Source organism: Pleurodeles waltl, chromosome 2_2, assembly GCF_031143425.1.
Source record: "Pleurodeles waltl isolate 20211129_DDA chromosome 2_2, aPleWal1.hap1.20221129, whole genome shotgun sequence".
Lineage (NCBI taxonomy): Eukaryota > Metazoa > Chordata > Amphibia > Caudata > Salamandridae > Pleurodeles > Pleurodeles waltl.
In genome coordinates this window covers 729,748,523-729,771,058 of record NC_090439.1, presented here as the reverse complement: position 1 = coordinate 729,771,058, position 22,536 = coordinate 729,748,523, and the positions used below count along the sequence as shown (strand labels likewise).

General features: G+C 47.3%; 1 protein-coding gene across 14 annotated transcripts in view; it reads left to right on the top strand.

Moving 5' to 3' along the window:
- Positions 1-22,536, top strand: part of NCOA2 (nuclear receptor coactivator 2) — a 1,057,595-nt gene that overhangs the window by 712,108 nt on the left and 322,951 nt on the right. For all 14 annotated transcript variants that reach the window (XM_069220319.1, XM_069220317.1, XM_069220318.1 and 11 more), the window contains 2 exons: positions 18,323-19,616; positions 21,139-21,355. In XM_069220319.1, coding sequence (XP_069076420.1) covers positions 18,323-19,616; positions 21,139-21,355 — 1,511 coding nt within the window. The remainder of the gene's footprint in view (positions 1-18,322; positions 19,617-21,138; positions 21,356-22,536) is intronic.

Here is a 22,536-nt window from a genome sequence, read left to right as displayed (position 1 = left end):
GAAAGTGGTACTGCTAGATGGATTGTTAAATGTATTCAAAGGTTTTATGTTGATGCTAAATGTATATTGCACATAATGCCTACAGTATGTTCCACTCGGAAAAAGAAAGCTACTATGGCCTTCTTCGGAAGCATTCCCATGGCAGACTTGTAAAGCTGCTTCTTCATCAACACTATTCATGTTAACCAAATGCTACTGTGAAATTCAATCAAGCCAAGAGGCTTTAGTTGGCCATACAATTCAAAAAGCCTGTCCCAAATATCTGCATCATCTGCTCGCTGACCACCTCTTAGGGGAGGTATTGCTTTACTGTCTTTGTGTAACATGTGTATCTACTACAACATGTGCTGCGAATGGAAAATGTTACCCTAAAATCCTAATGACATACACCCTCCCTCTTGCCTAGGAGGGAGCTATCTTTTTTTTTTTTTTTTTTTTCAATTATTGTCTTTCCTTATTAAACCCTAATAACATTACTCCCCCACTGGGGGAGGGCGGAAACTATCCGAAGTAAAGCCTTTGTCCTTGTCACATTCTAGGGGAGAAGGGGGGTTCCCAAGCTGCAGGGGCTCGATTTCAAACCCCCTGTTGCAAGGACTTTGTTCAGTGCACCAACACAAATTGGAACCCAGTTGAACTGCAAGCTCTACACAACCCCTAAAGCAATATAGTTCTGTGGTGTTTTCTGGTCTCAGTGAGTCCCTCTGAGTTTAGGGACACAGTGAGACTCCAAACCCTATTTTTTTAAAATAAATAATAACACACTCAAAATAGCGCTAAGAAACAGGAGATAAAACATTTAACTGTTTATTTCTGATAGACTTCTAGTCGCAGATTCCTTACCTTTTGATTATTCTCCAAGCATCAGACTGGATCCAGAAACTTTTCAGCAGTGCCTCTGTGCGACGGAAGGTGTGGCACCTTGCAGTGCTGCACTTACGCCATTCTGCTCCGGATAAGACATGCAGGGTTTATATAGGTACCACTCCTGCAAGCTGGTGTCAGTCCCTTACCTTATTTCCAATCTTCCAGATGTGGATCCAGAGCTTCCTCAAGACTCTCTGAAACACCTTACCTCGATATTCCAAAATTCTCACAGTGTGCAAGGGAAGTCATCCCCCTAAAACTACAGGTTTCAAGGCCTATAGGGACTGTTGCAAGCCGATGTCTGTCACAGATGTGGTATCTGGGGTCAAGCCACGATTCCAGACCTGCGGAGATTGATGGTCAGTGAACCCGAAAGGCATCAGGAAATGCAAGGCAATTCTTAGTCACCAAGCATAAGCGCTGGGACTGCTCCAACTTCCATTCTGTGTTGAAGGTTCACCCTCGGTTCTGCTCTGGAGTCAACAGAGCCCCTGCAGAGGTCGGTCTTTGTCACACTCCAAGTCTTCCAGTAAGCACAAGAAATTGAAGAGGATGTCTCCTCCTTAACATCGCTCACACTCCCCTGAGCAAGTGTTTGGGTGGCATCAACAGTCTCAATTTCTCTCTGTCATCTGACTTTGGGGTCACTTCCACAGCTGGTTCTAACAGAACCTGAACTTCAGCAATGCTGCGTCAGATCGAAGAGTTCCACACAGTTTTGCTCTGATTCTTTGTTTTCTTACCAAATCCCTATTGCATGCCTTCAGGGCCCAAGTACCCAAGATTCTTTCCACCTGGAATACCACCCGCTGGCACATTCGCCCTAGACACCAGCTGGTCCTCTGAGTCCCTCTTGCCTCCGGCCCTTGTTTTTCATACTGCTTCTGGCACTCAAAACGAGGTTGGTTATGTAAGCTTCACTGTCTGAGGAATGCCTCAGATTGTCCTCTTCGATGCTGACTCGATGATGGTCCAACTTAGACGTCAGCCCCGAATCCCACCTAGGCGGCAATTTCAGCTTTCGACTTAAAACAAGACAGGCAACATTCCCTTTTTGGTATGGACTCCGATAACTGCTGTGGCCTTAGGTGAGGAGTTTGCTCAGCCCTATCAAGATAACTGGTATGAGGACTTGCAGGAGGCCAGTGGGCTAGATACCTCCCCTGAGACAGTTTTTTTTGTCTTCTCTCCTTCAGCTACGGTCAGCCACAAAAGAATCCATATTGTACGTCATGGTTGTCTGCAGGGCAGCTAAAGTCTCTGCCCCCCAACTCTTCACCCTGGAGGTAAAATATAATATTCTGACTGAGGTCCTGCAGCTGGACCAGATTTCTTCTGAGCCCCTTCTGCCCTTCAACCAGGCCTTGACGAACAACCTTTTGGGATCTTAGGTCAGTCAGTCAATCAATCACTTGTTAAGCGCGCTATTCACCCGGTAGGGTCTCAAGGGGGGGGGGGATAGGGGTTGCTGCTGCTAGAATAGCCAGGTCTTGAGGGGTTTCCTGAAGGTCAGGAGGTCCTGGGTCAGGCGTAGGTTGACGGGGAGGGAATTCCAGTTTTTGGTAGTGAGGTGGGAGCAGGATCTGCTGCTGGTTGTGGTACGGTAGATGCGCAGGATGGTGGTGAGGGCCAGGTTAACAGAGCTGGCGGGTGGGCACGTGGAAGCGGAGATGCTCGTTGAGGTAGGCAGGGCCTGCGCTGTGAAGTGCCTTGTGAGCGTGGATCAGGAGTTTGAAGATGATCCTCTTGCTGACGGGTAGCCAGTGAAGGTCTCTGAGGTGGGCTGAGATGTGTTCATGGTGAGGGAGGTTAAGGATGAGGCGTGCGGCGGCGTTCTGAATGCGCTGAAGTTTCCTCTGGAGCTTGGCCTTTGTTCCAGCGTAGAGTGCGTTGCCGTAGTCCAGTCTGCTGCTGACAAGGGCGTGGGTGACCGTTCTTCTGGTTTCGATGGGAATCCATCTGAAGGTCTTGCGAAGCATGCACAGGGTGTTGAAACATGAGGATGAGATGGCGTTGGCTTGCTTGGTCATGGTGAGCGAAGATTCCAGTATGAAGCCGAGGTTGTGCGCATGGGTGGTGGGAGTTGGAGCGGCTCCTAGTGTGGCAGGCCACCAGGAGTCGTCCTTTGCTGATCGGTTGGAGCTGAGGATGAGGATCTCCGTCTTATCTGAGTTCAGTTTGAGGCGGCTTATCTCCATCCAGTTGGAGATGGCATTGATTCAGTTGTGGAGGTTGGTCTTGGCAGTGGTGGGGTCCTTGGTGAGTGAGAGGATCAGTTGGTTGTCGTCCGTGTAGGAGACTATGTTGAGGCAGTGGGATCGGACAATGTTTGTAAGTGGCACCATGTAGATGTTAAAAAGGGTAGGGCAGAGAGAGGGTCCTTGGGGGACTCCGCAGATGGTCTTGGTGGCTTTCGACAGGAACAGAGGGAGGCGGGCTCGCTGAGTTCTGCCGGAGAGGAAGGATGTGAGCCAGTCCAGGGCCTTGTGGCGGATTCCGGCATCGTAGAGGCGTGTGTGGTGACAGACGGTATCGAAGGCTGCCGAGAGGTCTAGGAGGATGAGGGCCATATTTTCACCTTTGGAGGGAATGATCCTGATGTCATCGGTAGCTGCTATGAGAACTGTCTTGGTGCTATGGTGGTTCTTGCGGAAGCCGGATTGGGAGATGTTGAGCAGACTGTCATCTAAGAAGCGGGATAGTTGGCTGTTGACTGTCTTCTTGATGACCTTCACTGGGAAGAGGGAGATAGGCCAGTAATTTATTAGGTCTTCAGGGTCTGCCTTGGGTTTTTTGAGCAGGGCGTTGACTTTGGCGTGGTTCCAGCTCTCCGGGAAGGTGGCGGTCTCGAAGGAACTGTTGATGATAGTACGGTGTTTGGGGGGGGGGCGATGATTTGGCTGGCTTTGTTGAAGACATAGTGAGGGCAGGGGTCGGTGGGTGATCCAGAGTGGATGGTGCTCATGGTCTTGGTGGTGTCCTCGTCGTTAGTGTGGGTCCAGGCGCTCAGGAGGTTGGTGGGGTTGGATACGTTGGGGTTGGGTCTGGTGTTGGTCGTGGGGATTGGGGAGGTGAAGCTGCTGTGGATGTCTGTGATCTTGCGGTGAAAAAAGGTGGCAAGAGAGTCGTAGAAGTCTTACAAGGGGGTGGGGTCGATGGAGCAAGACTTGGGGTTGGCGAGTTCTTTGATGCTGAAGAGCTCTTTGCTGTCGTGCCCGTTGTCGATTCGCTCTTCGTATAATGATCTTTTGGTGATCCGGATGAGCTTGTGATGCTTGCGGATGGCTGTCTTGAGGGCGGCGTGGTTGCTCTCCGTTTGTTTGTGGCGCCAACATTTTTTTGATTTTTTCCAGCACTCCTGCTTAGAGGCCTGAAGGCCGGCTGTGAACCAGGGTGCTTTCTTGCTGGTGCAGGTGTTGGGTGGTTTCCTGAGTGGAGCGAGGGTGTTGGTGCAGTTGTCTAGTCAATGTTTGAGGTTGATGGCGGCAGTGTTGGGTGGCGGGACGTGAGCGAGGGTGGAGATCAGCTGGCCCTTCAAGATCTTTTTCCAGCTGCGGTGCGGGATCCGTTGCGGGTGGTGGTGAGCGGTGGGTTTCTGGAAGGAGAAGTGGACACAGCGGTGGTCGGTCCAGTGGAGTTCGGTGGTATGGGAGAAGGTGATGTGGCTGCTGGCAGAGAAGATGGGGTCGAGTGTGTGGCCAGCTGAGTGGGTGGGCGTTGTGACGAGTTGTTTGAGACCGAGTTTGGCGAGTTTGTCTATGAAGGCTGAGGAGTTGCTGTTGTTGGTGTTCTCTAGGTGAAAATTCAGGTCGCCGAGGAGCATGTAGTTCGTAGAGGCGAGGGCGTGGGCCCTGATTGTGTCTGCGATGGCATAGCAGAACTGTGGACGGGGGCTTAGGGGTCTGTAGACAAGGGTTCCTCTCACGGTGGTGTTGCCGTTGACGTAGATCTGGAAGTGCAAGTGTTCAGCGGTATCAATGGTGTCATGGGTGTTGGTTGAGATCCTAATGGTGCTCCTATGGACTGTGGCGACTCCTCCCCCTGGTTTGTTGGTGCATCTCTGCAGGTAATCTTGAAGCCTTCCAGGATGGCTATGGCGATATCGGGTTTCGAGGAGGGGGTTCATCCAGGTTTCGGTGAGGAAGGTGATCTCTGGGGAGGTTGAGGTGAGAAGGTCCCAAGCCTGGTTGTGGCCTGCCAGTTAATAGAAAAATAACCAGGTGCCACCGTCCTGCTCCAGGTGACCTGGCTTTGGTGTCCCAGAACGCTTCTCTGGAAACACTTGTAGAGCAGGCTTCCTTTGATCATTCCAGTTCGAACACTTTTCCTACCAGTCCCCCGATAGGGAATTGAAATGAGACATTTGATAAGCACCTCTTTTTATCCACTAGCTTGGCCTTGCATTCTATTTACGCTTTGTTTGTTGGGATCTTATAGTCATGCCCTTTGAGATTCAGTAATTATTGATACGGCCCTGGCTTGGCAGTTTGGGCTGGAATGATCCCATGGGGATCAGGGACAAGACATTTACATATGGCTGGGTTCCAACTGGGATGGCGTGGTGGGCATGGATTAAACCCAGATCTTTGTGACTGGGGTGAATGTTTGCATTGTTAAGCATTCCGTCCATCATCTGTTCTTTTTGCTTTTGTCGCCCTAAATGGGAAGGATATGCCCAGACGTGGATCCCATGCTCATTATCCCAATGAATTCAAGCTAGCCTGGCTGATATGGGGTGATACCCCGAAACCAGTCACAGGATGCTTGTTTCTGGTCCAGGGAGGACCTGGCCTGGCAGTTTGGGCTGGACTGTTCCCATGGGGATCAGGGTTAAAACTGATTTGCATATGGCTGGTTCCAAACTGGGTTGGCGTGGTGGACAAAAACAGTGGATTAAACCAAGACCTTTGTGACTGGGGGTGAATGTTTGCATTGTTAAGCATTCTGTCCATCGTCTGTTATTTTTGTGATTTAGTGGCACAAATCCTTACTGGTGTGCCAAAAGCCTTCACCCTGTACTGTCAGTGGATTAACGATGGTTGTGATGCTGCCAAGTTCATGACTCTTTGTGGCTTGGGCACCGGGTGTGCAGTTGGCACCACCTTTGCCATCTGCTGTGATTAACTGGGTTCTGTGTCGATGTCCAGTGCTCCTTGATGGACATGCCTTTAATTGGACTCACCTCTTCAGGAACATGACTCATTCCATCGTCAAACGTTTAAAAATGCAGTAGGTCCACAGCTGTCACTCTAGGCCCACTTTGCCAACTGCATCCGTTCCAATGGTCCTTTTATGGCTTAGGCAGAGGTGTCCCTTACCGCTAGTATGTCCAGGCCCAGCAGTTTCACAGGAGAGGCAGAGGGGGTCGCCCCGGCCCCTGTGGCCAAGGTCAGTAAGCCACTCAGCCCGCCTAACTGCCTGCTCCACCTTTACCCCATTCCTAGTCCGACCTACCCGCCAAAGCTCTTTGTTATGCCCCTACATGGTCATACCAACCCGCTGGGAGACCGAATCCACTGATTATATGTGGGTTGGCAAGCCATCACATTGGACAGGTGGGTCCTACAAATTGTTTGCAAGGGCTACACCTTACTCTTCTTTTTTTGGCCCCGCCATAACTTCCACTGTCCTCTCAACCTCTGACGGAGGACCATCTCCGTTTTGCAGCAGTAACCGCAAGCTTTTTTGGCCAAAAAGGGTTCTTGAGTGGGTGCTGGTGCCAGAAGTAGGGTTATGGTTGTTAATCCCGCTACTAACGGGCGCCCAAGATGGACGAAGGTCTTTAGCCTAGTCTCGATCTGTGCTCTCTAAATACCTAACTGTGGAAGGAAATGTTCAAGATTCTCACCCTGGCGAGGTCTTGTCTGCCCTCTACCCTGAGATTGGATGGTGGCGTTGGCTTTGCATGATGCCTATTTAACACATACTCCTCCTGTCGGCCCATTGGTGCTACCTGTGGTTTGTGGTGGGAGAGGAGCATTTCCAATTCTCTGTGCTTCCTTAAGCATCACCAGCGCCCTTCGGGTGTTGATGAAAGCGATGGCAGCAGCACAGTCAGCCACCTCCAGACTACAGCGACTCACCTGTCTTCTTGAGGGTTCATTATCAATGTGCCCAAGTCATACTTTACTCCATTCCAGATGCTCTCCTTCATCGGAGCCGATCTGTACATGGTTCAGTTTTGTGCCTTTTCCTGGAAAAGAAAATCCAGGACATTGACTATGATCCCTCGGTCCTGGATTTCACTGATGTTGACTCTGAGGCTGCTAGGACAGATGGCCTCCTACATCCTTGTGGCTGAGCACGCTATGCGGCATATATAGGCTCTGAAGTATGATCTGAATTCTTAGTGGAACAACATCTAGGGGAACTTTCTGACAACTTTCACATTTCGGAAGAGACTGCAAAAAATCTGCTGTGGTGGGTAGTTAAATCGCAAATGGGTTAGTGGCAGGCCTCTCTCCCTTGCCCTCCCAGAACTGTCAGTGGTGACCCATGCACTGCTTCTGGATTGGGGCAGCCAACTGGAAGAGGTGGAGATTCGAGGCTGCTGGTTTCAAGTGGTGTCCCAGTTCCACATCAGTCTTCTGGAGCAGAGGGCTATCTGCTTCCCGCTGAAAGCTTTTCTTCAGTCCATCAAAAGAAGGCTGGTACAGGTGCTCTCAGACAACACTACTTCCATGTGGTACTTCAACAAATCAGGTGGGGTGAGTTCATGGACCCTGTGCCTGAAGGTCTTGCGCCTCTGGAAATGGCTAAGCCAACAAGCATTTATCTTAGTGATGAACCACCTGGGAGGATTGTTTAATGCCTATGAGGACGAGCTCAGCCACAGTCGCATAGTGAATCACAATTGGCAGGTACACCTGGAGGTGGTGAGGTTTCTTCCGCTCATGGAGAGAATCTTGGCTTGACCTGTTCAGTACTGCTGAGAATGCATTGTGTCAGCACTTCTGCAGATTGGATTGTCCAAAGCATCTCTCGCTATCTTGTTGCTCCTCTTGTGGAATTAATGACTCCTTTATGCCTTTCCGCCTATTTCACTCCTGCTCTTAATTGTGAAGATCAGACTGGTTTCAGCCCTACTCATCCTAGTGTTTCTTGATTGGGCACGGCGAGTATGGTATTCAGAACTCCCGAGCTTTGAACACATGTCCTCTGATCAGGCTGCCCCTCCAAGAGGATGTGCTGTTGCAGCAACAGAACAGGGTTCTAAGCCCATGACCTCGCAATTTCTACCTTCATGCTTGACGATTGATTGGCGACAGCTGAAAACCTTCGATCTAATCCCGGTGGTGGTTTTCATCTTGGCAGCCAGGTGTCACTTGATAAAAAATTGTATATGCCAGTTGTTGGACAAGCTTGTGGTTTGGTGCAGCTCTCTCCAGGTTGACACCTCAGGCCAAACTTTCTGATATTTTAGTTGCTCTGTCTGTTCCCCAGCAAGACTTTGCTCTTGGCAACATTAAGGGTTATTTTTCACTCCTCTTGGCCTTTTGGTTGCCTGATCAGCTCCTTTTGTTAAAATAACCAGTTATAATGTGTTTTTCTTTAAAAGTGGTGTTACACATTTTTTTCCTTCTTCTTTTGTCATGCCCTAATGGGACCTTTCAAGATGCTTTACTGTTGTCCTCTACAAGAGTGTTTATCGTTGCCTTCACTTCGGCATGCCGTACTTGGGCTCAAGGCTCTGTCAATCCTCCATACACTACTTCTTCCCAAGCAAACTGGTTCTGCAGACACAGGCATCTTTCCTGCCGACGATTGTGACACTTCCATGCGGCCAAACCATCACTCGGCTGGTATTGTGTGCTCCACCTTACAGCTCTGAGAAGGGTAGGCTTCATTGCTTGGACCCCAAGGGATTGCTGAGCTTTTTCATGATCATACCAAACACTACTGGCTGGATGATCTCCTCTTTGGGGTGTTTTCTGGCGTGAAAAAAGACAAAGCTGTGCAGAAGAGAACCATTTCCTGGTGGTTTTTCTCTTTGCATAATACCCTGCTATGCATTGGCTTAAAAGCAACTTCTAGACGACTGCATGCTTTTTCTGCCATGGCCAAAGCTGCTACCACTGGGTTAGGTTTCAAAGTCCCTGTCCTAAACATCTGCCAGGCGGCTACATGGGCATCCCGCCATACTTTCATGAAGCATCGTCTGGCTAGTCTGGTTCACCCAGAGGGTAATTTTGCCCACTCCGTCCTGCAGGACTTAAGAATTTGAGTCCCTTCACAGACCTGCTTCCAAATAGGTACTGCTTTGGTATCTATTCAGAAAGTGAGGAATCTACAGCTAGAAGTTTCTACCAGAAAAAGAAGTTACTTACCTTCGGTACCGCTCTTTATGGTAGAGGCTGTAGCTGCAAATTCCTCACCAACCCTCCTATCGTCCCCTTTCTCTGATTGGACGCTATCCATTAATAATATCTCAAGTCTAGGAATCTGCACATTGTATACCAATTTGCTGTTGGAGCTCTGCATCTTGGGGCGTGGACAAACTTTAAAGCAAATGACATCAACACATGTGATTTGAGCCTATATAGGGCCACCAATTGTTTTTGGAGCAGGACAGTGTCAGTGTGGATCCGCAAGGCACACAGAGCTACTGCTGAAAATGTTCCTAACAGGATCCCGCCTGATGCAGGGATAATATTCAGAAGGTGAGGAATCTGCACTTAGATGCTCTCTACCAGCAAGAGCGTTACCAAAGGTAAATAACTTCTTCTAAAACCCAAATCTAGTGCATAAAATATGAACAGTAACCCCACAGAATGAGAAACTAAATACAGCAGTATAGGACATGGCCAACGAAAACAAGATTAACATTCCTAACATGGTTAACACGTTCGTAGCAGCATAACACCCTATCGCTGCTTCTAAGCACTGTGCTAAAATTTTGCAGAAGCAAAAAGCCCATAAATCGAGTTTCTTGAGATGGATCACACAGCATACCTTTTCTAAATAATAAATAGATGTTAAGCTATTTTTTGTATCCCAGCCCTTGCCCAGGACTGCTCAAGGCCACTTTTCTGCACTGCTCTAGGCCACTTTTCTGCACTGCTCTTGGACCCCTGGAGCAACCCAGAGTGAGGCTGCTTTGTTGCTGCAAACCAGCATGACCTCTGGTTTAATAGTTCGGTCATGAAGCCACCTCCAGGTAATGGTCATGCACCTGAGTTTTTATAGTATTCAATCGCCAATTTTCTCATGTTTATTTGACAACACTAAAGCCCCAAAAACACAAAATAAGTAGAACGATAAATGTGTTTCTATATTATGACAGTAACCATATCCTAAACAGTGAAAATGTCAGATTAGATAGGAAGCAGACTTGATGGCAACACTTTTGCGTACGTCCAAAATGTCACACTTTCTACTGGAAGAGATGAAAGGTTCTGCAGGCATACACATGATAATAGTAGAGATTTAAACAGGCCTTGTTGCAGTGTTTGACGTCCTGGTGCTTTGCAGGCTAAGGGAGGATTTGCAAGGTGTCTTTTGACTCTAATCTTTTTCAGAGGAAAAAAAACTTGCAAATGTCTGCACCCAATACTACATGCAAGATTGTTCAAAGCATGTGAATCTGCAGCCCTACGACTAGATTGTTATAGGGTAACATTTTCCCCCTTTTATTACAGTTTCAGAAAATTACCGCATCCGGTTTGTCTGTGGTGTCTTGAATGCGACCACGACCTGCAGTCATGCTCCGAGTGCTGGGCCATGCACCCAAAGGCCTTAAGGGAGTGGTCCCTCAAGCTCATGGCAGTCCGTAGCTTGACTCCGCGTAGTTCCTGGTCTCGCTCGAGAGGAAGGTCTTGAGACGTTTCGCGGAGCCATCACCATTCGTCTTCCTCAAAATCTTTGGGTGCAGGTAAGAATTCGCCGTCGAAGCAGTCTCATCGCACTTTGACTTCGCCCCGTCGTTCGACTGACACGACGCGAGAGGAGTGTCGACCCTCAAGGCCTCCTTCTTTGGAGCCTGCTTCTGGATCTGCTCCATGCTTCCTTGAGTTTCCGTGAGCTGGAGCGACCCCTGCCCAACTTAAGGAATTCTGTGAGGCCATGAGCCTCATCTTTGGGCAGACAGACCCAATACAGCGCTTTCAGGCCCAGGGGGTTCAGTTGAGGGGCCTTTGATTTCTGCTTAGGCCACTGAGGTCCCCTCCCGATCCGCTCGTGGATCCTCACCGGCGCCAGTCGCACCACTGAGACCTTCCCCGGGTCGGTTGACGATGCCCCCGATGCTGGTAGTGACCACTATAGACGTCGACCCAATCCTTATCCCCGACGCCTCGGAGTCAGAGCGGCTTCGGCCAACGCTGCCTTTGTCTTCGATGGGGCCTATTCACCCCAGGTCAGATTTGGACACTTTTTCCTGGGGGTACGAATTTGGTGAGGGATTGGAGGGGTCCCTGGACCCTTGTGAATACCAGGAGGACCCATCTTTGGACTGGGCTCAAGAATTGGGCGATACTAGTGGACTGGACACTTCTCAAGACGCTGGCATGCTGTCTCCTCCTACCGTGGCTACGGCAGAGGGAGCGGCTTATGGTATGGTATGGTGGTCAGTAGGGCAGCCGAGGTCCTTGGTCTTGAGCTATTTACTGTAGAGGTTGGGTCCAACCTCCTGACGGAGGTGCTTCAGCCAGGGGCTTCCACATCTGAGCCCCTTTTATCTTTCAATGAAGCCCTCACCAATGTATTTTTGGGTACTTGGTCCAAACCCAACACAGGGGCTCCTGTGAATAGGACTATCACACGCCACTATCTGCCTGCTCCGAACAACTCTAAATTCCTGTCCAACACCCCATGCCTGAGTCTTGTCATCTAGGCTTTCTCTTCTTCAGGCGCATTCCCTTCCGCACCCCTGGATAGGGAATCAAAAAGGCTGGAACAATTTGGGAAGAAATTGTTTTCTTCCTCCAGTCTCGCTCTGTGGTTCATGAACACCGCATGCCTATTGGGCTGCTATGCCCACTCTTTGGGATACGGTTGCGCAAGTCCTGCCGCTGATACCAGTGGAGGCACGTGCTATTGTCTCCATAGCTGTTACAATGGGAGAGATGTGGCGAAGTTCCCAATCCGATGTGGGCTGGACAAGACCGACTCTCTGGGCAGATCGGTTGCTACAACAGTGGCCTTGAGATGCCATGTCTGGTTGTGTACTTCTGGTTTTTCTGGGGATGTTCAACAGTCTCTCATGGACATGCCCTTTGATGGCTCCCGTCTCTTTGGAGACCAAGCGGACTCAGCCTTGGAGAGATTGAAGGATTCCCGACTATGGCTCAGTTCCTTGGTTTTTCCTCTTCCCCTCGCCCCCCGCAGTCCAGTACTTGCCCCTTTTGTGGCTACGGAAGGGGCTCCCTGTTGAGTACCCCACCCACCCATCATGCCACCCATGCTGTTCAGCCGCTGCGTGACCGGGGACGTCGAATCTCACGTGGACATGGGACAGGGAACCAGAGATCTGCCCAGTCCACCTCTGCTGCAGCCTCCAAACCTTCCTAGTTCGTCCCCTCACTCCCATCCAGTTGGCGGCAGGATTCGCCATCACCTGCCCCACTGGGAATCCATCACTACGGACAGGTCGGTTTTGCAGATCGTTCGAAAGGGCTACTCCCTCCCTTTCGAATCTGCCCCACCAGCCATGCCTCCGTCACTCAGCCAACTCCCAGAGGATCATTTGGCACTTCTGTGCCAGGAAGTTGAGGCTCTCTTGGCCAAGGGAGCTACAGAGAAGGTCCCTGTGCCAGAAGTAGGTTGTGGTTGTTATTCCCGCTACTTTCTGGTGCCGAAAAAGGACAAGGGCTTACGTCCTATCCTAGACCTTCAAGAGCTCAACTACTTCCTAAGAAGGAGAAATTCAAAATGCTCACTCTGGCTCAGGTTCTGTCTGCCTTAGACCCAGGAGACTGGATGGTAGCATTGGACTTGCAGGACACTTATTTTCACATACCCAACCTGCCTGCCCACAGACGTTACCTACAATTCGTGGTAGGTCACAAGCACTATCAGTTTACTGTGCTCCCCTTCAGCCTTACCAGTGCCCCTCGGTGTTCATGAAAGTGATGGCGGTGATTGCAGCTCATCAGCACAGGTTAAGGTTCTCAGTCTTCCCCTACCTCGACGACTGGCTTTTGAAGGCGGACTGGCCCCAGAAAGTCATCTCCCCCCTTTAGACTACTGTGAACCTCGTGCACATGGCTGGAACATCAGGGCATTACCCTGGTGGTTCAACATCTGGCGGATTCTCTCAACACCAGAGCGGACGAACTCAGCTGTCGATGCATAGCCGATCACAAATGGCAGCTCCATCTGGAGGTGGCGCAAGGTCTCTTTCAGCTGTGGAGAGCCTAGATCTGCTTGCCTCCGCAGAGAACGCGCAATGTCAGTTTCCAAGGCGACACTCGCTCGGAGACGCTTTTAGTCTCGAGTGGAACTCTGGCCTCCTTTACGCCTTTCCACCTATACCACTTCTGCCCAGAGTTCTCAAGAAGATCAGGAACGACCGGGCCCAGGCCATCTTGGTGGCTCCGGACTGGGCACAGAGATTATGGTATTCAGAGCTTTTGAGTATGACCATCGATCCTCCACTCAGACTGCCTCATCAGGTGGATCTTCTGTCGAAGCAGCAGGGGACGGTTCTCCACATGAACCTGTCTAATCTCTGCCTTCATGCGTGGAGATTGAGCGGTGACAGCTGACAACTTTGTTCTTCCACCCGAAGTCTGTGACATCTTGGCAGCCAGGCGCCCCTCCACCAAAACAGTATGTCGTTGGCATAAATTTGTGGCATGGTGCACCAGCAAATCTGTTGATTCCCCTCTCTGCCCCTCTATCCGAGGTTCTTTTGTTCATTCTTTATTTGGCCCACCAGGGCTCGGTTTTGGGCACCCTTAAAAGTTATTTATCTGCCTTTTCAGCCTTTCTTAGGTTACCTGATAAGCCCTCACTCTTTAAATCTCTTATTGTGAGTAGATTCCTAAAAGGTCGCACCCATTTATTTCCTCCCACTCCATTTATCATGCCTCGGTGGGACCTCAATCTTGTCCCTACTTATTTCATGTGTACCTCCTTTGAACCGATGCACAATTGTCCCTTACGGCTCCTCACCTTCAAAACTGTCTTTGTTGTCATCACCTCTTCTCGCAGGGCGAGTGAGCTTCAAGTCCTTTCGTCCAAACCTCCATACTTGTCTGTGCACCCTGACAGTGGTGCTACACACTAAGGCTTCCTTCCTTCTGAAGTTGGTTACGCCAGTCCATCACCCTGCCTTCTTTCTATGCACCCCCCCACATCCTTCCCAGGAGGAGGAGAGACTCCAGTGTCTGGACCCAAAAAGAGCATTGGAGTTCTATCTTACTTGTACTAAACATTTCTGGGTGAACGATCAACTTTGTCGGGTATGTGGGTGTAAAGAAAGGGAAGGCGGTGCAAAAATGTACCATCTCTCGATGGGTACTTCTTTGCATCAAGATGTGCTACGCTTTGGCCAAGAAGCAACCCCCTGAGGGCTTGTGTGCTCATTCCACCTGTTAGCACACGGAGTTCCTGTCCTGGATATCTGCCAGGCAGCTACGTGGGCGTCCCTGCACATGTTTGCTAAACACTGCCTGGACAGTTAGGTCTGTCAGGACGGCTACTTTGTTCATTCGATCCTGCAGGACTCCCTAGTATGATCTTGGTTCGCAGCCCACCACTAAGGATGGTATTGCTTGGGTATCTATTCTAAGGTAAAGAATCTGCAACTTGAAGTCCCTATCAGATGTTCAAGTTACTTACCTTCGGTAACAAAAAATCTGGTAGAGACATATTCTACTTGCAGATTCCTTACCGACCCACCCATCTTCCCTTCTTGCGAACTGATTTCTAGGGACTGGGATTCCCCCCATCAGGTCCTTAGCTCTGGCGCGCCAATCTCAGTGTTCTTAGTGGCTTTGCGCCTTGGTGTGAAAAGTCGTTAAAAGAAACTGACGTCACTGTGCTGAGGCGGCATCTATATACTACTCCCGACGTCATCAAGGCGACTACAACGCCAAAGACGCCCACGGAGTCGACTGACTCCACCTATCGACGCACAAGGGTATTGCTCGAAGAATAATCTCTGGATCCAGTCTGACGCCTGGGGGAAATTCTAAGGTAAGGAATCTGCAACTAGAATGTCTCTACCAGATACTTTGTTACCGAAGGTAAGTAACTTGTACATTCAGTTCAAAAACGTTACAAGTGGCTATAGGAAGCTTTCGATGTCCTAATACCACTAAGAAAAACAGAACAAAGGGAAACGAGCACTCTGGAGAAATACAGACCTAAAGGAGATAAACAGCAAATCAGAAGGCTGAAACAAACCTGGCTCAAATCAAACAAAATCCCAGACAAATTTCAATTATGCAAGATTAACAGAATATACAAATCCACAATCTGCCTATAAAGAATTTTATAAGTCTCAACAGATTTTGAAAACCTTAAATGCATGGAAAGAGCTCATCCCGTTACTCAAGATTTCACAGACAAACTGGCAAATCATTACACAACCAAGGCAGACACATTGGACTCCTATTTAAAACAAAGGAAAACCACCAACACCATCTTGTTTCCAAAAATCCCGTCCAAGAATGAGCCAACCCAGCCTCTGCACTCTTTCAAACAAGTATCACAAAGTTAATTTATGGATCTAGTCAAAGCAAGCAAGCTTTCCGGCTGCCCTTCTGACCCTTGTCCACCACACATTCAAGAATATTCTTGTATCCACTGTGCTGCCACACCAATACGAAGAATCATCAATAATTCTTTAACTATGGAAATCTTTCCTGAAGATCTTAAAAAGGCTTACATATGCCCATTATTAAAGAAAAAAGACCTGCACCCTAATAACCCCAACAACTACAAACTGATTACAAGTGGTCCTTTCCTGGGAAACCGATAGAGCAGCTTTTGTCCAGATCTCACAATTCATTGAAGATAACTCTATACTTTCAGACTACCAAACTGGATCCTGTCCAGGAAGAGGCACTGAATCTGCCCTCATCGCTATCTGGGATGATCTTAAAAACACAATAGACTGCAATGGAGTTGTTGCACTATTTTTTTTCTGGACCTCTCAGCTGCCTTTGACACAGTTGACCATGACACACTAACACAAAGACTCTGCGAATCCGGTATAGAGGGGACTGCTCTCGACTGGATCACATCCTACCTTCAAAACAGTACTAATGTCATACATATCCCCCTTTCTCGTCTAAACCCTACTTCACAAAAGCAGGTGCTGCTCAAGCATCTCAGCCATGCTTTTCAACATCTACATGATGTAATTACTGACAGTAATAGATTAATTTCAACTCACTTGCTACAACTATGCAGATTACACACAAATACTGCTTAAACTCGAATGCCTCAAAGACATTGCAAACTCACAAATCTTCAGTTGACTCTGAGCTGTTGATCAGTGGATGACATGGAGCCATCTCAAACTGAATGCTTCCAAAACACAAATACTCACATGTCGATTGGCATGACCCACTCTGCTCCTGGCCAGATGATCTGGGGCCACCTCCTAAACTATCTAAGGAAGTAAGAAACCTTGGAATTACCATGGACTCCACGTTAACAATGAATGCTCAAGTGGACAAGTTAGCAAGATCAACCTTCATCAACATGAAAACTCTGGAACTCATCTTCCCCCGCCTCGGATTTCCACATAAGGTGCAGGCTACTACCAGGCCTCTACCATGGATCCTATATTTTTATGAAAAAACAACAAAACATTCAGAACTCGGCTGCCAGACTACTCCTATATGTAAAGCCACTGGCCCACATCTCCCTTGCTTTGAGGGCCCTATATTGGTTACCGGTTGCCAGAAGATCCACCTTCAAGCTTCTTTATATCACCCACCAAGCAATACATGGAACAGGACCGCCTTTTAATCAGAAATAAAATCACCAAATACATTCAACAAAGAAACCTCCACTCAAGATTGGCACCCTGATTCAAAACACCATCATACAAGAAAAAGTCAATAAGTTGTACATCTTTCTCTGTTCAAGTGGCCAAACTATGAAATTCATTACCCCAAAATATAAGATCCACGGATATCTATCTTATCTTCAGAAGACTACTCAAGAATTGCCTCATTCCTGTACAGCCACCATACCCTAAACAGCAATGGACTGCATAATCCTGTGTATGTAAGCATTTTATAATTTGATTGTGTATATATATCTAGATATGTGTATTTCTTTGTAAAAATACGTATAATAACTATTTTATCCTATAATATATACATACTCTTTAGGCCTGTTTAACAAATGTATATTTTAGTTGATATGTATGCATAGGTGTATGTATGTGTGTGTATATATACATTATGTGTATATATATATATATATATATATGTATATATATATATATTATTCTACACTGGACATTTTCATAGGTCATTGCATAGTTTCTATATAAGTTGCTTGATAAGATGCTTGAGTCTGTTTTCTATTTTATCTATCACAATAAGTAATATTATCTTAACTGTCCGCAAGCATTTCACTATTGACATATTGAGGAAAGATAGAATAAAGTTCTAAAAGTACACAAGTAAATGAACTTCAAATATTGTAACTCTTGAAAGTCTCTATACGATAGAACTTTAAATCTCAATATATTATATTCCTTTCACATGTATTCCCTTACTTATGTAATCATATATCTATATATTTACTACTTTAATCCTACTGTACAAGAGAAAAAAACATTTTACTCTCTTGAAAACTTTACTCTGACCATCATCCTATACCTCTATCTATCCTGTATCTCCACTCTTACTCATCCCAAACCCATTCTACTACTCCAAAATAACCCTTCCCAAACTCTTCCCTTTTCTACCCCTCCCAGCTCACCCCACACTTCAGTTTACAACTATGATCTCCCAAACAACCCTACTAAATCCTCCCTCGTTTATTTATCCTTTGACTCATCCCAAACCCCATTTAACTACTATGGTCTCCCCAGTCCCTTCCTACATACTCTTCTATCCTCTTCCTCCCCTTAACTCTACCCAAACCTCATTTTACTACTATGATCTCGCAATTAACACTGATGGATTTTTCCCCTACGTTATTCTATTCAAACCAACTGACTCCCATTTCTTCCGCTCACATTTACTCATACCTCTCTATACTTATACTGTACTCAGATTTTTCAGTACTAATCCACCACTAATCCTTTTGGGTTTTGGAGTAGCGTGCTACTCGCCGTAAAGCGATTCGATGACTTTTCAGGGGTAGTAAGCTCTATGTAAATGCAATTGCAATCCTATCCATAGCGTTTGAAGTCCAGTATTGAGTGCTCCAGCATGTCGCTATAGGCTGCCTCCTCAGGCTCCATCTCTCGTATGTTAGACATCCTAGCCATGCATTGTAATTATTTTTCTCCTTTTTTTTTTTTTTTTGTTTTGTTTTGCAGGGAGCAGAATTTGTGTGGATTGAATTCGGATATGACTGGACAAGCAATGGGAAAGTCACTGAATGTAATGAGGTCCAGCAGCCCTGCACATCAAACTATGTGCAGTGGGAGCATCAGTCAAGATATGGCCATAAGTAGCAATATGAATTATTCTGTGGGTGACCCAAAGGAACAAATGGGTGTACCGGCAAACAGATTTGCAGGTTCGGGAGGAATGAACCATGTGTCTAACATGCAGCCAGCAACTCCTCAGGGTACTAGCTATGCACACAAAATGAATAGTCCATCACAGAGCAGCCCTGTCATGAACTCTGGGCCGCCCAACTCTATGCTGTCTCCAAGGCATCGAGTGAGTCCTGGAGTTGGTCCTGCGGTTGCTGGAAGTCCACGAATCCCACCCAGTCAGTATTCTCCTGCGGGAGGCCTGCATTCACCAGTGGGTGTATGTAGCAGCACAGGAAATAGCCATAGTTTTGCCAACAGTTCTCTAAATGCACTTCAGGCGCTAAGTGATCGACATGGAGTCACTATAGGACAGTCGTTGGCTTCACCAGACCTAAAAATAAATAACCTGCAAAATTCCCCTGGCAACATGAACCCCCCTCAGCTAAACAAATCAGGGAGCATTGACTCGAAGGAGTGTTTTGGACTTTATGGAGAGCAAACTGAAGATACAGCTGGACATGCAGAAGGCAGTTGCCATTCAGGGGAGCAGAAAGATGGCAGTGAAAACAACCTGTCTCAGACTACTGGTGGTGAAAGGACAGATGGGCAAAACAGGCTAATGGACAACAAAGGGCAGACTAAACTCTTACAGTTGCTTACCACCAAAACAGATCAGATAGAGCCTTCTTTATTATCTGGCAGCATGGGAGATATGACTAATAAAGACTCTAGTGGAAGCTTACCAATGAATGTCTTGTCTGCTTCGACACACGGAACATCTCTGAAAGAGAAGCATAAAATTTTGCACAGACTCTTGCAGGACAGCAGTTCTCCTGTGGACTTGGCTAAGATTACAGCAGAGGCCACGGGTAAGGAATTGAATCAGGAGCCCAATAGCACTGCACCTGGTTCTGATGTGGCGATAAAGCAGGAGCCAGTTAGCCCCAAGAAGAAAGAAAATGCACTACTTCGTTACCTGCTAGATAAGGATGACACAAAAGATGTTCCTTTAGCAGACATAACACCGAAGCTGGAAAGGTTGGACAGCAAGACAGACCCTTCCAGTAGCACAAAAGTAACATCTGTAAAGACCGAAAAGGAAGATCTTAGCTTTGAGCCAGTTGATCAGGTAAGATCTTTCTGAGCAGTTTGATACTGAAAAGTGTGCCCTTACATGAAGTCAAAATCATGTGAGCCTCTTTAGCTGGTAAAGCACAGACCATAAAAGTGATAACAGATTTATTAATTGATTGTGCTGTATGGCTTCAAAACGGTTGTATAATGCTTTAGCTGTAGCGGCCTCAAGCTTAAACAGACACTTGCTGCCCCCTTCATTCATAGGGAGACCATTGTGCTTTGATTCTGGTTATCTGAGCGTTTTTAAATAGTGCTTCCAGGGGAAAGACTGCTTTCCTATCCAATAGGTCCCCCTGCCACCCATCCGCTTGCTGCATCACCACCTTTCTTTACTTTCAATAATCCTTCAGTAGCTCTTTGCTACTTTCTATAGATCTTTTTGAGTGAGCTTTTAATGAAAAAATGTTTCACTCTGTTAGTTGTATTGTAACTTTATTAAGTACTCTCTAAGGATCCACCATACCCTACACCATTATCACTATGACTAAACTGCTTGGTAACACAAAAAAGTCTACGGTGGAGGAGAGGTGTCATCATGCAGCAACAGAGAAGGCTGCTGGATAGAATGGGATCTTGGTTGGTTCAGCCTTTTTATTTTTCTTACAGGATTTCAAAAAGGTGGTATTTGTGATTAATGTTCAAAATGCATACAGGGTGTGCCTATTCGGTGGAAAAAACCTTGCAAATGGGAAAGTAGTTAGCCTCTGTGAATTGGTGGAATTTGGGTTTTGTAGAGCCTTGGGCTGTCATGATAAATATTTGGCTGTGGGCCATTATCCCTGTGCTTTATCTTGCACATGTTCATAAATTGAACACTTGAAACTTTATATGATACACTTATGTCATGAATCGTTGTGCGTTTAATCATGTAATTGTGTCCTGTGACATTTATTAATGTTTTACAGCTAGCTAAGAAGTTACGTATATGTCTCTGCTCATTGTCTTATTCGGAAAGTGACAATCTGATTTTCATTTTTGTTGCTTGCAACATTTTACTAACGGCTCCCTATTGAAATGCCAATGCACATCAGTTAACCTTTACCGTTTGACTCCATATCAGAGGCCTGTTGATATAATATTGGTCTTTTTGACTTGGATTTAGGGTAGTTGTTAAGTGTAAATTGCTTTTAATTTTTTTTTCCTTAAGACCAATACCTTTCATTTGCTATGCTCTGTTAAAACTCTGCCTTTATGGGACTATAATTTACCTCCCACCATAGATGCAATTTGTTCTTCATTCCATACGTTTTGATGTAACAATGTTATCACATGTACACTGTATATTTATTGTAAAGAAATGTGTTCTGTGGAATTAGAGGTATTGTTTCCTGGGGAAAACTAGGCATTATCAAAAAATAAGAGGCATTCAATATATTGTGGCCGACTTTAAAAGCATGTTGGCATCCTCCAAGGTATATTGCACTGTATAACAAATCAGTCATGACTCTAGTGAAACACACCTTATTGGAAATTTTGAAGATTTGTGAAACATGTTTCTAATAATGTGTTTCAAGTTGCAGCCTGGTAGTGAGCTGGACAACTTGGAAGAGATCTTGGACGATCTTCAGAATAGTCAGCTACCCCAGCTATTCCCAGACACAACAGCAGGGGCAGCAACGCAGTCCGTTGACAAGCAAGCCATCATTAATGATCTCATGCAGCTTACCGGTGAAAACAGTTCGGTTACATCAGTTGGACCTCAGAAACCAGGACTAAGGATGCCACATAACAGTAAGTCTGATTTCACATGTATTAGTGCCTTTCACCAGAGGAGATGAGAACTCCATATGTAGATTATTCTCAGTTTCTGAAGTGGGGACTGTTACAATCAAAAAGCCTATTTTGCATATTAGTGTATTATTTACAGTGTCTGTGATGCAAAAGTAATGTTCATGAAAGTATAATCATAACTGCCAGATCCAAGCCAGTTACATTTTTAACGGATCATTGTAGGAAGCTTGCTCTTTATTTGGTATACCAGAATGAGATAAACCATGCAGAGACTCCAGAGGTTCCCTTACTAGTGGACAGTACTTGCTGTAGCAATCCCAAGGTGCTCTTTTAGGAGGGACTGTGGTCCAGCTACTCCATGGGGCTTCCCTTGTGCAGGCTGCAGGTGAAGACTGGCAGACTTTGCAGGCTTTTGGAAGTTTCAGCAGCTGGAGGACAATGCGTCTTTGGCACGATTGTTGAAGTTTGCTGGCAGGGTATTGTAAAGCATCGCCTGTCGTCTGTTGTTCTGTTCCTGCCGGAAAGTCTTCCGTCCCCTTGTTGCTGCTACTAGCGCACCCCGTGCACCAGTCCAGGTGAGCGGTTTCTCTCGCACCTTTACTCACCTCTACTTGTCGGCTTGCCTGCTCGTGGGCCCCCGCCGAAGCAGCCCGACCGGGTGCGGCCTGCGGGGGAGCGAGGGCGAGCCCTGCGCCTCTGTGGGCCCAGAAGGAGGACTCATCTGATTGTCTTATCAGGCTCCAGTCTCCCCCCGCGGCACGCCTGATTACGCCCGCATCACTGAGAGGTGGATTGAGGCTCTGTCAGGTTAGCACCTCAGGTCTGCACTGCATGTGCCTGTGGACCTGGGAGCCCCTTCGCCGCAGTAGTTAGCAGCGCTTCCCTCCCGCCTGGGCCACCTTGAGGAGTTTCCTTTTCCGCAGACTCTCTCGCGGACCCCTGTTGAAGCGGTTGGTTCTGGTGCGGCTTGTGGGGGGCGAGGGAGAATTCAGCCTCTCTACTTCTGCAGATTAGCTTCCAAGTTACAGTCCCTCCTCCAGCCGCTCCCGCCTTTGCCAACGTTATCGCGAGGGGGGCTAGGCCGGAGCCTAGCGGGCACTGCTTGTCAATTTTCGCGGACTGTCCCTCACTGACGCGGACTAGGCATCCGCGAGCCAAGGAACGCAGCACATCGAGGAACA